The sequence below is a fragment of the Dermacentor albipictus genome, chromosome 1 (assembly GCF_038994185.2).
Source record: "Dermacentor albipictus isolate Rhodes 1998 colony chromosome 1, USDA_Dalb.pri_finalv2, whole genome shotgun sequence".
Classification (NCBI taxonomy): Eukaryota; Metazoa; Arthropoda; class Arachnida; order Ixodida; family Ixodidae; genus Dermacentor; species Dermacentor albipictus.
Window position 1 is genome coordinate 169,176,493 of NC_091821.1, and position 15,481 is coordinate 169,191,973.

At 47.2% G+C, this 15,481-nt stretch overlaps 1 protein-coding gene across 3 annotated transcripts; it reads left to right on the plus strand.

Moving 5' to 3' along the window:
- Positions 1-2,573: 2,573 nt before the first annotated feature.
- Positions 2,574-15,235, plus strand: LOC135905727 (uncharacterized). Of its 3 annotated transcripts, none has more exons than XM_065436705.1 (2): positions 2,574-3,435; positions 13,867-15,235. In XM_065436705.1, the coding sequence occupies exons 1-2, from the start codon at positions 3,419-3,421 to the stop codon at positions 14,255-14,257; spliced, it is 408 nt and encodes a 135-aa protein (XP_065292777.1). In that variant the 5' UTR covers positions 2,574-3,418; the 3' UTR covers positions 14,258-15,235. The 3 variants fall into 3 exon arrangements, with proteins under 3 accessions (XP_065292777.1, XP_065292779.1, XP_065292776.1); XM_065436707.1 differs by having other exon boundaries at positions 2,598-3,435; positions 13,945-15,235; XM_065436704.1 differs by lacking the exon at positions 2,574-3,435 and adding an exon at positions 3,497-3,660 and having other exon boundaries at positions 13,945-15,235.
- Positions 15,236-15,481: the final 246 nt, after the last annotated feature.

Below are 15,481 nucleotides of genomic sequence, written 5' to 3' on the forward strand. Positions count from 1 at the left end.
GACGAGAAGGCACGTTTATATTCTGATTGTTCGTGCCACCTGTTATGGATGTGTTTATTAAACAGTTTTAGCTGAGCGTCGCCCACGGAACGCTCCGCTCACTTTTCGCGGGCTCCGACACTACAGAGAAATGCCTCGATTTTGCTATTTTCAAGAGCGCGTCTCAACCAAACGCAATTGACGAGTAGTGAGCTTGGCACGCAAAACAACAAAGAAACCAAGCGGACACTCCATCACGCTTAATTTACTCGGCAGTAGAGCACTGAATTTCAGCTTCTTCCAATTACCCATGACGGTGTGGCTAAACTGCGTGTGTACCACAATAGCGGCGTCGCCCCATGTCTTACCACTCTAAACGGAAAGACGCGGTGCATTCTTGATATAGCGCTGCTATCCAGGCACGCTATTAGCCCCGAGCACATTTCAATTTAGCTTTCTGCGAAAAAAATATTTACTTTGGTTGCGTAGGAATAAAACTTCATGATGACTGAGCGTGTCTTATTTACAACATAAGCACCCAATCTATCCGCTCTCTCCACCATGCCGCCTTTGATAGGCAGGCTTCAGTGACGTAGAAGAAGCTCACGGATGTGTTCTTCCGATTGTGCGTAGCTCGTGTTCTGTCGCTGGAGGCGACAAGTGCTTTTGTGGAAAGCTAAAGAGTTCAATGAGGGGAAGAAAATGAGCGCCCTGTCATGGTCTCCTTAATTGTCTTGAAGTTTAGCGCGCGGATTGTGGAAGCTATACTTCCCCTACATGATCGTCAGCCCACAGAAGGAGGCTTACGGCAGACGTTATACACTTGCAGTGCGAATTTCTCCGAGCAAGGTTCCAAATCTGTGCTACCAAACATGCACAACCTGCGCCAGTGGACAGTACCAATAACCACCGCATGAACCACCCGCCACGGTAGTTCAGCGGCTATATGGCGTCGCGCTGCTGAACTCGAGGTCACGGGTTCAATCTCGGCCGCCGCGGCCGCATTGTGATGGAGGCAGAAATGCAATAACGTTTGGGTACTTATATTTAGGTACACGCTAAAAAACCCCACGGGTCCAAATTAATCCGGAGTGCCCCACTACGGGCTGGGTCACAGTCATATTGCAGTTCTGGCACGTAAAAGCTCCGAATGATTTTTTTTTCTTTTACCGCATTATCAAATAGTGAAAGCGCGACTCTGCATGAATCAATCACACCATGGGTACACGTACGTGTGATTAACACTGAGCGTGTTAATGGCCTATAGAAAATTATAGAGAAAACTTACTATAGAAAACGATAAACGTCTTTTTTTTTTCTTTACTATAGAAAACGAAAAAAATAATAATGAGGACATCGTGCCTTTGATGTCGACGTTTTGTTAACTGTCACCGTTAGCTCTTTGTGCCGCAAAAAAGAAAATCGCAGCAACGCGAAAAATTGTCGTAAACAACGAAAGAAGCGACTCCGGATCCTTTAGCAGATATTTAATGCATATTCTTATTAAGTATATTTCGTACGGAATGCCCTTAATGAGCGAACGAGCCCTTGGATAGCCAGTGTATACGGTATATTTGTGCGCGTTGAAATAGTAGCGAAGTGTGCACAAATTCGTCAAAAACACGTCGTATATTGATGAGCTACATTCTCTTGCGAACCATCAGTTTTCGTTAACTTTTGAGATAAGCTTGGCGTTCGCATAGTGTAGTGTGTCGAAAACACGAAAACACAAGATCGCACTGTCATTATCTAAAGGACGGGCGTCAACTGTGAACGGCAGAGAGGGCGCCGGCCAACTTGCCCCTACCCGATCCACTCGACGCGATGCATCAGACATTTGCGAAGAGTTCCTAAAATGCGATTTCCCTATCCCCATCCAACCCCAACCCCGTCTGCCGTGCTAATGCGATGCACTCAAAGGGAGATGCGACTCAGTATACTGTAGCATTTACGAAAGCAAGCCTGTTGAGCCATACACTGAGGGCGTATACAGCAAAGACGTCAGTAGCACTTCTCTCTCCAGCTGTCGCCAGGACGCAGAAGGAGACAGTGCATGGGTACAGCAGAAAGTCAATCGCAGCTACGCTAAAACTCGACCCCGGAGGAGGAAAAAAAGATCTATCGCTGACTAACAACGCGTCGGCGCCCCCCGGAATGAGGCTCAGCCTCTCTCACACTCCCAACAGGCGCCCGTGCATGCTGTGTTCCCACATGTCTACGCAACCTTTCGCGGACACGGGAAACTCTACTGCGTTACACACGTACTAAGTTGATACGTGGAATCGCGTAAGTCGGCTTTCCCTGAACAAGGGTGATCATACATTCCTGAACGTCGGGGAAACGATGACATCAGCTCTTTGTTCCTACTTTAACGTATAGCTCCTGTTGCATCGAAAAGAACAAATTAATATCGGAGAACTTCGGCGTCATGCGGCGCGCCATCGTCCCCGCCAGTGTTGCGGTCCTTCTTTCTCTTCGTTTTTATTATTTTTAAACGCTCGACAAGCTCGGCAAGCTGAGTAATGACGCATGATAGCGCAGATGGTGATAGCAGCTGCGGATCGCCGGCTGCTATCTATGTCGTTTGAGTTATTGCTGCGTGGCTGTCACGAAACGCTGCTCCGTCTGCTGTTTCTTTTGTAGCAGGCAGAAAACGCAGCGTTCGAACGAAAGGACGCGCTCTTCGTGCCATTTCGTCCGTGCATTTACATGACCCCTGCTCGTGCCTGCCTGCATGACCGCCCCCTTGTCCTCATTCGTTCACAATAGCCAGGTCTCCGAAAGCTGTATATGCCACGCGAGGGAACCTTGTTGAAGTCAACGGCACATAAGCAATTCACTTATGAAAGAAATTCCATTTATATCGCCACTGTGCAACAAGTCCCAGAGCTCTGCGGCCGTTTAGTAGCCGAACTCCTTCATATATGTATACTTTTCCCCACCATAATATTCCAAATTTATGCAGATTTAGCCCTGCTGAAAGCATGTCTCGGCGTCACTAAAATGGGCAGTTGTACTAAATGCATACAGAATTATGCACGTGTCACGTTTTGGCGGGAATTTTCGAACAAGTTCAAGAATCATTTGGTAAACCTGCTCCGCTTGACAAGGAATACACGATTCGATTGACGTAATCGGGGTATAGTCTAATAGCCTACGTATGACACATGCCACCCCGAACCGCTAAGAATGCGGCTGCGCTGTAATCTGTCGTAGTCCCAGTCCCCTTTGTTTCAATATTTTTTTATCTACAGAGATGATCGCCCCGCCGCGCTAGTGTGCGCGCTCGGCTTTTCAGCTGCAGTTGTTTTATCGCACGCCTCAAGTTACTATCGCCGGAAGAAACGCGTGCTCGTATCCAGGCTGTCTGCTTCGCACCATCGTAAAGTAAGGCACTCCCCGCCAGAGCGGTGCTTGTTTCACCGCGGTGGACTGAACTATGGGCTCCAAAAACACGTAAGTCGGCGCCAAGCTATATTTTTTGCTGATGACTGAGAAAACTACGATGCTTAATTTGCTTCGTGTGCTGGCGATGAAAGCTATTCCGCAACTTGAGCGCAGCACAGTGAATGAGGAACGCTTCCGTGAGACGAATGTTGAACTGTTCGCCAGTCCTAGCAACAAGATGGGTTTTCCCGAGCACACTACCTCTGTGCACTCGATCGGCGTGGTTTTCACGAGGTAAATGTAGATAGAAGCCTATACGTTCAAGCCATGGCGATTCACCGGGCTTAGCTCAATCTGTGTGACGAGGGAACACTTCCAGCGAAAAAAAAATTGTGACGCCATACGTATCAAAAACAGAAGTCATTTTTGTTCTCAAAGGCGCAATATTTGTTTTGGTGCCCTGCCATTAGAGGTGTATTTTCAAATGACCCGCAATTCGACTCAATGGGCGTTTCGAGCTTTCAGCGCGGAAAGCGATGCGCCAAAAGATCAACCGTGCCAGATTCCTTGAAGGACTCTGACCGTACGGATGTCGAAATCGCACGCCTGTGCGAACATTGTTTCTTTGCAGGCAGACGAAAGTTTTGGGTCTAGAGTTCTGGTCGCATCATCAGACGCCAAGTCTGTCGGCCAGCGCAGCCGCACGAAAACAGTCAAAGTGTAAACAATTATCTGGCGGTCGCAACTTACTATTTTGACTGAATACGTTAAGAAACGATGAAACCAGCCGTGCAAGCAGATTTCAGGCAATCGTTGACAAGTAAAAGAACACAACGTGGGAGGGGGTCATATTATAACAGGTGAATTTTACGAGCGTGCCTTTCTACACACTTCAGGAGCTGCTTTGCATTGCAAGTGATAGCGGCGTCAACGCTACCTTGTATAGTGGGCGCGAAAAATAGGTATTTATGATTAACGATAGTCAAATAGAATTGCATTTTCTTTCCTCGCCAAGCACATATAAAACTGATCAGTTATATTGTTTTCGTTGAATGAATGAAACTGTCTCTCGCTTATATCGAAAAAAAAAAAATTTCTTTCTCAGTGTTTGTTCCCTCCTGCACATAGCCGCCCTTCAATCGCTGCTCCCATAACCACCCTTGCTGCTGTCGGCGACAGTTGGTTCTGAACTGCTTTTCGCCCGAAGCTTCGCGACCTATTTCGATCGGCTTTGGTTTTTAATTGATGCGTAGGAGCTTTGGTTTTTACTTGATGCGTTTTTACTGATGTGTGTGTGTGTGTGTGTGTGTGTGTGTGTGTGTGTGTGCGTGTGTGTGTGCGTGCGTGTGTGCGTGTGCGTGCGTGTGTGTGCGTGTGTGCGTGTGTGTGCGTGTGTGTGCGTGTGTGCGCGTGCGTGTGCGCGTGTGTGTGCGCGCGCGTGCGCGCGTGTGTGCGCGCGTGTGCGCGCGTGTGTGCGTGTGTGCGTGTGCGTGAAAGCGCTTCCTTTCTGTTGTCGCTCTGAAAATGCCATTGCCTTCTGTCGGCAGCCATGCACCTTTTCTTGGCTACAAAGCGCGAAAACATGTGCATCGACGAGAGTTGCGGAATCCTCCGCAGTTCTCATCAGTTTTAATCCGATTGATATGTATAAGTTCTTCGAGGAAATTGTGGTGCACATTCTGGCTCCTAATTTCCGTCGGTCATAAAGCTCCTTTAATATGCTCGATTTTATCGTCTTATCTTAAATTACAGCAAAGAAAGGCCAGTGGCATAACCGCGAGGGCGTGTCTACATCCACAAACACGCAGGCAAAATATCATGTGCGTATTACATGCATATAAAGGCAATAATGTAGACGAGATGATCAAATGGCTATTTACTCGCGTATACATGATCCCTCCACAAATTTGTTCGCAACCTCGGCTTAAGGCCGCCAGCGCTTTCAGCGCTTGCCATGAGCCCTGTGGAAACAGTGCGTTTCCGGCCTTGCCCAGGGCTTAAGATTTCTTTCTTTCTGCTTACGATATTAGACACACCACACCAAGGGTGTCTGCGGACATAAAAGAGAGGCGCCAACTTATTAGTGACTAATACTTCAGAGCCCTTGGGCTATAGCCTTTCGAAAGAGTGGTATTTTCGGGACACAGCGCGACGCCCGATTCAGGGATCGCGCCGTACGAGATGGTATACCGGAAGAGCACGTTCACAAGACACTTGGTGAAAACTTGGAACTGCACCGTTTTTCTCTGCTTCTTTCACTGTTTGTGCATCGATCACGTTCACAAATCTGCAGAAATAACTAGGCAGGCATGTTCGGCGAAACGACGTTTGTTTTTGTTAGAACCTCAGTGTGCGTAATGCTCGCCACGAGACGCAGATTAGCACGTCTCTAGCGGCGCGCGCTTCGCCACGCGACAGATGGCAAACACTCGAGTCGGGACTCTGGTGGCTGGCCACCATATCGGTGCGGACGGCATCGCCGCAACGCATTCCAGGGGGCGGGTAGCTTTCCACTGGAACACTATGCGCCCGTGTTATGCCGCATGCGTGTATGAGTGGCTCATCGAAAGCGAAGACGTTACCAGTCAAAGGCGCGTGCGAGTCGGGCGTTTGACGACGACGAGCGGTTCCATGTTGACTCGCACACATCTTTGATCGTAAATGAGCACGGGTGATTGATATAGCGTAGCATAAACAAACCAAGAAAAATAGAAGCTGGCTTCGACGCGCAGCCGCAACAGTCCCCCCCCCCCTCATTTTGGAAAACCTAATTAATTGTCGAAGATAGCTTACCACGTGACATTGCTAGCACACACTAGCACGTTTCGCTATTCTATGTTATGTTTCGGACGAGATTATGCCCGGAACTGGCTATTTCTTACAGAATCGTTTCCTGAGATTACGTACTAGGAAGGCAGATACACGGTCAAGGACGACCGAAAGAACTACAGCAGTGTGTTGCCAGTGTTTATATATATATAAATATATATATATATATATATATATATATATATATATATATATATATATATATATATATATATATATATATATATATATATATATATATATATATATATAATTTCCTGCCGTTCTCTGAGTGTTGACATTTATGTTCACGTAGCTTTTCTACGTTGTTTTTCGGGGAGAACGTAAAAAATATTTGTAAATTTTTTTTTCACATCGTCATTCTTGTGCGATTGTTACCATGCAATGGTTCATTTTGATTTTTGGCTGCAGTATAGCTAAATTAAGTCGCTATAGAATTTATCTGTGAAGGTTGTAATGTTAATTAAAATGATACGAGCGTTTGTGTTAAAGTCTCTCTGGGAAATATATATTTCTTTATAATCATTTATCGGAGACTGAAGCGCAATGTAAGTAATTGTACTCTACACGGAAGAACGCAGTGGCAAGCTTTCGCTTTCGTGCGCCGATTTAAAGTGAGCTAAAGATTGTGCACAAGTGTGCAAAGCAACTCCTATTGCGAAACTTGTTCGGTTCCCCACGTTCTCCTTCCCAACCGAAAAGATAATTGCGCTTGAATACATTGCGGAAACACTTAGACGGCATTAAAAAAAATGACGGTTCTTGCTGCTTTTCTTGAGAGTGAGTAAGCTGGCGAGAGAGAGAGAGTGTAGGTGTGTGTGCCACTGGACACGCACACACCACGACGGCATGATGACGGTAAGACGACGATTCTGAAATGATGACGTCCGTATAAGGACGACCACGTGACGACGACGGCATTATGACAATGGGATGACGACGAGTGTGTGACCGCACGCACGCACGCATGCTCGCGCTTACTTTTGGCATCCTCATGCCCTTTATGTTCAAAGCAGTCAACGGCACTACAACAACGATGGCAACATGGCGACGGCCGTTAGTTGGCCGACATGTAAGGTCTTTGTGAGCAGGATGCTGAGGATGACTGCTGAGCAGAAAGTCACGCTGCGTACGACCCGCGCTTCGCTTGGCCTTCTGCTCGCCAGTATTTCGCATATAATTATGACAATGCTGATTATCCTACGACCTTGAAATTTATACACAGTTTTATCATCCCGTGACTCTTTTATCGGGCCCGTGAAAATGATTTACGGTGTGCACTTTGCGTGGCGTTACGCAGGCTAAACCTTGATACCGCAAAGGCATTACTGCTTTGCGCACTAAAATAGATTGTCCAAACATACTTTTGAGAGCGAGAAATCAGAAATGCCACCTGTTCGAAAAATATGCCGTATTTCCACCTGTTAAGCCATGTAGTTAAAAGGCGAGCACGGACGTGACTGTACCGTGAGGCCTGCGTGTCGCGGCATATAGCGTAGCGCCATTACCGGTTTCGCTTTTTCGTCGCTCCTGACGAAGTGCGCTGACGACAGCCAGCACGTTCGACGTCACTGGTTTGATGTGGCGACATTATTAGCTTCGAGGTCACACCAAATATTTAGAGAACACAAAATAGAAATAAGCAAAATGCATAGCACTACAGCGAAGCGGCATTGGAATGCTAAGAGGCACAGGGTACTCCTGATGAATGCAAATGCTACTGACAGCAAGTGGCGTATACGTACGTACAAGTCCTTTGAGCGGTGGCCTTTTCGAAGTCCAAAAAAGAAATATGTTGAAAAACCTGCGATCCTGCGCTGGCTAATGTTTATAATCGAAATGAAAGGTCGCCAGTAATTTGCTGGCATCTACGGGCGTGGTTTCCTCGACTGTTCATTTCCCTCCGCCAAATGAGTCAAATGCATAGGTTCACGTGGCCGTTTTCTGTGGCTTGGAAAAAGACTTGGCCACCCGGTCTGCTGTCAATTCAGATGGAAAAGTGTGATAAGGATTAACGTTTTCGGCCACTTCGCTCGAGACTCGTTTGTCAATTTGTGCGGTATCAGCATACAGACTGGAGCCGCGTCGCAACACGTGAAGTCGTCGGTTTCTAGTATACAGTCTCGTGTTTATGCTTTAGTTGGCACAGCGTTACGCGACCACCGGGCATCGGAGTTTCTCGATGGATTGAGGTCTCGGTATCTTCGGAATAACCGCGAGACACAAGACGTGCTTTACAGGTCTTCGGCGTTGAGGCCCCCTATATAAGCTTCGAGTGCATAGTGCGAACGTCATTTCGTGCACCGCGACTTTGCTACATAAAGTTGCAAATGAGGGATTTATGTCTCTGCGGAATTCTCACAACTGAACACCTTCTGTGAACGCCCGAGCTAAGCCTTCCTGTGTCTACACGCGCGAGCGACGGGCGCTTTCACTGCGTTGTAGAGTGGGTGCAGGTTGTCTTAAAGATCGGCTCCTGCCTGCCGAATTAGATCAGTCGAGAAAATAGTGCCAGTTGCACCGGCAATAGACTTTGATCTGTAGGGAGCTGTTCAGCGTATACACTGATCCTCCATGTACACGTTGCGCATATATAGAGTTCCTTCGAATCTTCATCCTCGTATATGTATGTTCTAAATTTTATGACACGAAACGCCATTCGTCAAACTTGCTTTTGTTAATGCATTCTGTATGGCACAAACGATATTATTGAGATGCAACATTAAGCTGGTGGTGTCGACACTAAGCTTTTGCCAAGTCATTCGATTAAAGCTGCAGTTTTATTCGTTGTCGTCGTCACGTTACCTGACTCAACGTGACAATCCGGATTGTTGATTGTGCCGAAAAAAACGTTCTTTTTTCTTACTCATCTCTTCGTCTACTATTACTTTCTTTCTATTTTTCTTTATTCAGCCTGCCGTGCGCTGCACAGTTGCACGGCAGGTTGGATGCCTCGTCACGCGACCTCCGTGTTTGTATAGGCGCGAAGTGTACAGCCAAGCACGTTTGTGCGGCAGTGGCGCAAATATATCTGTACACGCGTTGGGAAACCCGGATCTTCGCCGAGCTGAGCGGTCCAGAGAAGTTTATTACGAGTCATCTACTGCATCTTTCATATCTCAGCGAGACTGCGATGATTTGAAGCGCAGAAGCCCCTCCGTTGGAATTCCGTGTTACCCGTTTGGTGTCGTGCTAAGCTGTAAGCACGCGTGCCGCTTGATAAGCATAGTAACACATAAATAGCTCGCCACCGCTGGTCTCCGAGGCGCACACCAGCGAGCGGGTATTTCCCCTTTCTTTCTCGGCCCTCCAGGTGCGACCTTCGACGAGACCAGCAGCCGGCGGCGCGGCCGCCCGAGGCGGCCTTCGGCGCCTCGGAATGTGCCAACCGTTGTTTTTATCCCTCCAATTTACCGCCGTCAGCCCTCGAGCTCGAACGCCTCAGTGTGCTCGCGCGGCTCGGAAGTGAATAATTGCCTCATGGTTGAGTAGCCTGGTTCCTATGCTGGGTGTGTATCGCATAGGCAGGTACAATGTCTTTCTGTCCTCTTTCTTTTCTTTCTCTTTCTTTTCTTTATTTTTTTTTAACGTTACGTGTACACAACACGCTAAGAAAGTGGCCCGGGCCGGCAGCCAGATTGGGGACCACTGCGGAGAGTGCTTATATAAATCGGCAGCGAAGCCCAAACATATCGCCGTTTAATAAAGCGGAACGATCGCGGAGGTCAAACTGTTGCATTTCGAGGGGGATAGAGCAGCCCGTGTTGATGTCGCCGCACCCGTGGAATCCTAATTCCGCATCTGCCAAGAAAGCGGAGCAATTACGCGGGGCGCCATGCCCTTTATTTAGCGCTGGTCACTCGCTGCTTGCGTCAATCGAGGCATTCCGGTAGCTTCGGCCTTTTTTAACCCTGGTTATAATGTCGCATCTGACGCCCGAGGGACGCGGGAACGTTAAAACGTAATCCGGTAGTTCAGTCAAGGTTGCTTCCTTCATTTTTCTTTGTCGTTCTTCTTTCCCGCACAAGGAGGTGGCACAGGAAGCGAAACTCGCGAATATCTATGCTGCCTACGTATGCGCCCACATATGACGGCATTCATTGCACACAAGTACAGCGGGTCATGTCAAAGAAGAATCTGTAAGAGAAATTGTGCGAGGCTAACCAGGATGAGCCTTGTTAGCTACCCTGCGCTGGAAAAGGGCAGAAAGGCGACCAGAAAATAAGAAGAGAACAAAAGTTAATTGCATGCACACATGTGGCTCAAGTGTTCGTCGGTCGCGAGTGATCGGTCACATAGGCCAGTGTCCTTCACCCAAACGAAACGCGGCATGTCATATACCGATAAATGAACTCTGGCTTTATTGAAGAAAGTGAGCAACGGGGGTCCTGGAAATTTCGCGTAAGAGCATTGGCCGCTAAATATTATTCACGAGTCAGGGTCACAGTATTATAAATGCGCAGTCAGGTAGCAAGTTCGAGTGAATTAATCCGATAGTGGCGCTTCGTTTAAAAGTCACCAACTGCAAGTTCCACCTAGAAGATACGCTTGCGTAGCGCGTTGATCTATGAAGTGTTCATTATAAATGTCGCCGTATGCTTTTGGCTGGCGGGCATGTGTATATACAGGGTGTTTTAGCGAAATATTAAAAATTCTTAAAGGTTGCCTGTGGCAGACATCACAATTCTAGTTCATGAGCTGGTACCTACTCGAAGAGGCGGACATTATTTGCACAAAGAATTGAAATTCATAATGGTCTAATTAGCAAACATAAATAATGAAGTTCCTAACTAATTACGTTATGGCCCATACTGCAATTTACAAATCCTAGCCGCGGAGTTCGCAAGGCTACTTTTGGGCTTGTATGCATAAAATGGCGTTTTGTTAAGAACGGCTAGAATTGGTAGATTGCAATATGGGTGATAACGTAATTAGGAACTTCATTAGTGAATTTGTTAATTAGTCGATTATGCGTTTCAATTTTTTGTGCAAGTAATGTCCACCTCTTCGAGCAGACCGGCTTATATGAACTAGACTTGTGATATCTACCACAGGCAACCTTTACAGAATTTTGAAAGTGCTCGCTGAAACACCCGGTATAGTCACCTTTAGCACTGATTTACAGCTTTTTAATTTGCTTCCCCACTTTACCTCAAGAATGCGCATTAGTAAGTATCGAACTGTTAGGCCCCGCAGTATGTACAAAACGTGTGCAGAGCGTCCGCATGCGAACGAGATTGTCTGAGTCAGACTACCCAGAAGGAGCTAATAAATACGGTCGTGTTGCTTTTCTCGCAAGTTATAGGATCTCCTTGTCAAAAGAAAACTCTTCGATCCAATTTTATTACAGTGGATAAACTGCGGGTTCCTGTTCATGTTCCTTAATGAAATGGCACGACCCACTCGGGGATCGGCCATGAAACGGGCGGGGAAAAAAAGTTTTTTTGACGAAGGTAAGGTGAAATAAATAAGTACATTGTAAACGGAAATTAAGCTGTCTACTGTTACCGGTTAACCTCCTATCCTTCTTTCTTTCTTCTGTCTCTGGGAAGTTTTCTTAAATACTGAATGAACTGAACACACTGGATAAGCCTAATATTTATTTATTTATTTATTTAGTAAAGGGGCGGAAGCGGACGAGGTATAAACATACAAACAATGTAGTCTTTGGTGTCTCTGCGATTGCGTGTCGCTTCAAGTCGATCAAGTGATCATTACTCAGTGTATTTTGTGGCAGCAGCAGCAACATCTTCTGGTATACCGTGATCGAAAATAGTGGCTTACATTTAACGACGGTTGTATGGCTGGGCATGCGTACGACAATGACCTCTTGTGTAAAATTGTAGCCGTCTCAAATTCTCTTGAGGTGAGACGAGGTTACTTTTGAAGGACTGCGACCCAGAGCGGTGTGCGCGGCGTCCACTTCAGGTCATGATACTGGGCCGTATCAACAACGCTGCAAGGCGCACGTACAGGCGCCGACAAAAGTGGTATACTCCACGCAGCGGGAGCCGGAGCAACGGCTCTACGGCAAACTAGTGTTCCTGTATATGCTCCCGCAGGTATATGCTCCCTGCGGGAGCATATACAGGAACACTACGGCAAACTGCATCGCAACGCCATCTACAGGCAGCATCGGGGATCGAGACAGCCAAGGGGTGCCCTTTATTATCTGCAGGCGTGTCGCTTGACTCGTGTCAATGTTTCGTGCTTCAGCTCGCCAAAATGCCGAGCGACGCCGCTGCAGTGGCAATCTGCGTGGAGTGTACCACTTTTGTCGGCGCCTGTACCTTTGTATATCACGCTTTGATGCTTTTAGCATCTTGCAAATTTCGTCTGCGCTTTTTTTTTTTTGTCAACAAGCGGAGAGAGCGGCTATTTGCTTTCGTGGCGGAAAGTGAAAACAATTTGATGAGGAGGCCTACCATTCCAAGAGCCCCTCATTAGCCCCGTTGGAAATTTTGCTCGCGGCGTACGTGGGTATAGTACGGTAATACTTTGCAGGTACGATCGCCACCACGTGGTGTAAGCGCCATGCTTGTCTGCTGGCAATGCCTATACAGGGTGTCCTAACTGTTGTGCAGCAAGATTTAAACATATGCAAATGCCACGTAGGTGACCTGAATCAAGGTAATGTTGTTTGCCGCCGCTTGGAAACACATTACTTTTTGCATACCGCCTAATTACATAGCCTTAATTAATTCAACTTCTCAAATATTACAGTTACATGAAAAGTGTCAATGAGAAAATTGCAAAGCGAAATGAAAAACTCCCGATACAGCTTTCTGTTGCTCAATACGGGAGAGTAGCCTACATAGAAGTGTTTTTTCTGAGCGTGAAAGCGCGCGAATACACCCAAAATTGCCGCGCGTCTGGCCGCTCACGACACATTGCGTGTATTCGCAGCCTTCTTTCATGCTCGAAAAAAAAAACACTTTTATGTAGCACGTATTGAGCAACAGAAAGCTATATGAGGAGTTTTTCATTTTGCTCTGCAATTTTCTCATAGACACTTTTCACGTAACTATACCATTTGAGAAGTTGATTAATTAAGACTAATTATGTAATTAGGCGGAATGCAAAAAGTAATCTGAGTATCTCCAAAGGATGGTAAACAACATTACTTTCGCTCTGTTCTGCTACGTCCCATTTGCATAGTTTGAAATCTTGTTGCATGATAGTTGGGCGCCCTGTATACATATGTGTTTAGACGAAGACCGGACTCCGGACGTTATGTTAGTGAAAATGTGCATTTCTTACGTCTGTCTTGTTTACTGGCCTATATTGCACCGGATCCTGTAAACATCTTCATCCTTGAACGCGCGCGCACGTACGTACGCACACACACTATGTATAAATATGTATTTATTCGTTTTTCTTTATTTATAGCCAGCGTACTTGGTTAATTTGCGAAAACATGCCAAGTCAGAGTCACTGCCTTCGAGTTCTTCCTCCCTACAACCTCTCTTCGTGGTACGTCGTGGGCAATCATTGTTGGAAAAATAGCTATAACGCTAGCAGTATTAAAATTTTGGTGCAGATCCTTGATGGCAACAGTGCGCTGTCGTCAAACCTTAGCTTTACCTCCGACAGCGTCCCTTCGGTGCTCAATAACGTTGGTGGTGGTAAAAGTGCGTTTTATTTCTTTGAGCTAACGTCTCGCCTTTGCAGTGACAGCCCGCGACACGCATTCGAGGGCGATGCTCAACGCCGCGCCATTCACAGTACGGCGGCGCTGTGCCCGCGCAGGTGGCTTCCAGCGCCGGAGCCTTCGGGAGAATGGGACTTGGAGGACGTCTGCACCGTGCTGGCCGCCATTTCGCTGCTGCTGGTGGCACTGGTTGGCGTGCCGCTCTGCTTCTACTGGGACAGCCGCTGCGTGCTGCTGACCATCGGCTCGCTCGTGGCGCTCTGCATCATGGCGCGCGTGGTGCACGAGCGCCGCGCCGCTGCCCACCACGCTCGGCACCACTGGCTGTCGCTGACCGCCTCGTTCTTGGTCCAGCAGAGCCCGCAGGAGCGCGAGCCCCTCGTCTCTGGCAAGAGCGCCAACAGTGTCTGAAAAAGGCTCGGCGCACTCCGGCCTACAGCGTACCCGCCACAGTGCTTCGTCGGGAGTTTTCGACGGGGTGCACGGATTCGCTCCTGCCAACAGCCCCATCTTTGCGGCGTACGCGAAACGGCCGGCAACGGACTGCAAGAGCGACGGAGCAGATTCGCTCTCGGTGCGCGTGTTTTCTCAGCGCGCATCCAGAACGGACTTCGCTGTGACTGGAGCATTTTAAAATTTTAGCATTCGTCCTGTGCTCTGCGAGAGCTAACAGGCCTGAACATTGGCGCTTTATACAGTGCGTAACAGTGTGCCTCCCGTGGAGTGCGATTTTGCACACTCACCTGCCTGTGGTCAGCTTTTTTTTTTTTTTGTAGTACTTCAGGACTCGTCTTTTAGCCTAAGGAGTGCTGCTAAACGCAAGATGGCTATGTCTCAAGTAAAGCAGAAAAAAAAAACGAAAGGGAAAGTAAGCAGTTCTTCTGCTGCTTCGGCAGCGCATGAGTGCTTATTTCGTGAGCCATATTGAAAAAGTGCCTAGGCGTATCTGGCCGTCTTGAAGTGTCTTTCGACACGACACTTACATTTTATCCTCCACGACCGAAAGGACTCTCCGATTATTGCCCACTTAGCACCTACGCTTGAAAAACTTATTTCTGTCTCGTGGCGACTCTGAATACATCTTTAACGCAGATATTGAACCATGAATTACATATTCGTGACAAATTTGAGACGGTTTCTCAACTCTGAAATTGCCTTTGCTCGAACGCTTGAAAGCCACACTTTGTGCAATTTTAGTTTCACTTCAAAGCAAAGCCTGTGGGCACTGCGCTCTACCCCTAAATATTTTTGCGAGCATTTTAAGTGTTTCTCATATTTTATTTCGGAGAGAAATTTTACCCCTCTCCTTGTCACAGGTTACTGATATGCGAAAAAAACTTAGGGGGAGAGGGTAGGGAACGGAGCAATAAAGTTGGTTTTATTTTCTCATGTTCAAGCTTTGGTGGTCATTGCACTTAAGCACTTAAACTACTTTTTGGCATCATGCTGCTATCTTGGTTCTGGAAGAGTAGTATAGAACCAGCCTGTCACAACTTATCGCGCACTCTGAATCATCAGTCACTCTGACCACTTTGTCACGTTCTTAAATCTGTCAACATGACACGCGCTTTGAGGGAGACCTTCAGTCTCCCTCAAAACGCGTGTACTTCTAAAGATCTCATTTTTCTCTTTTTC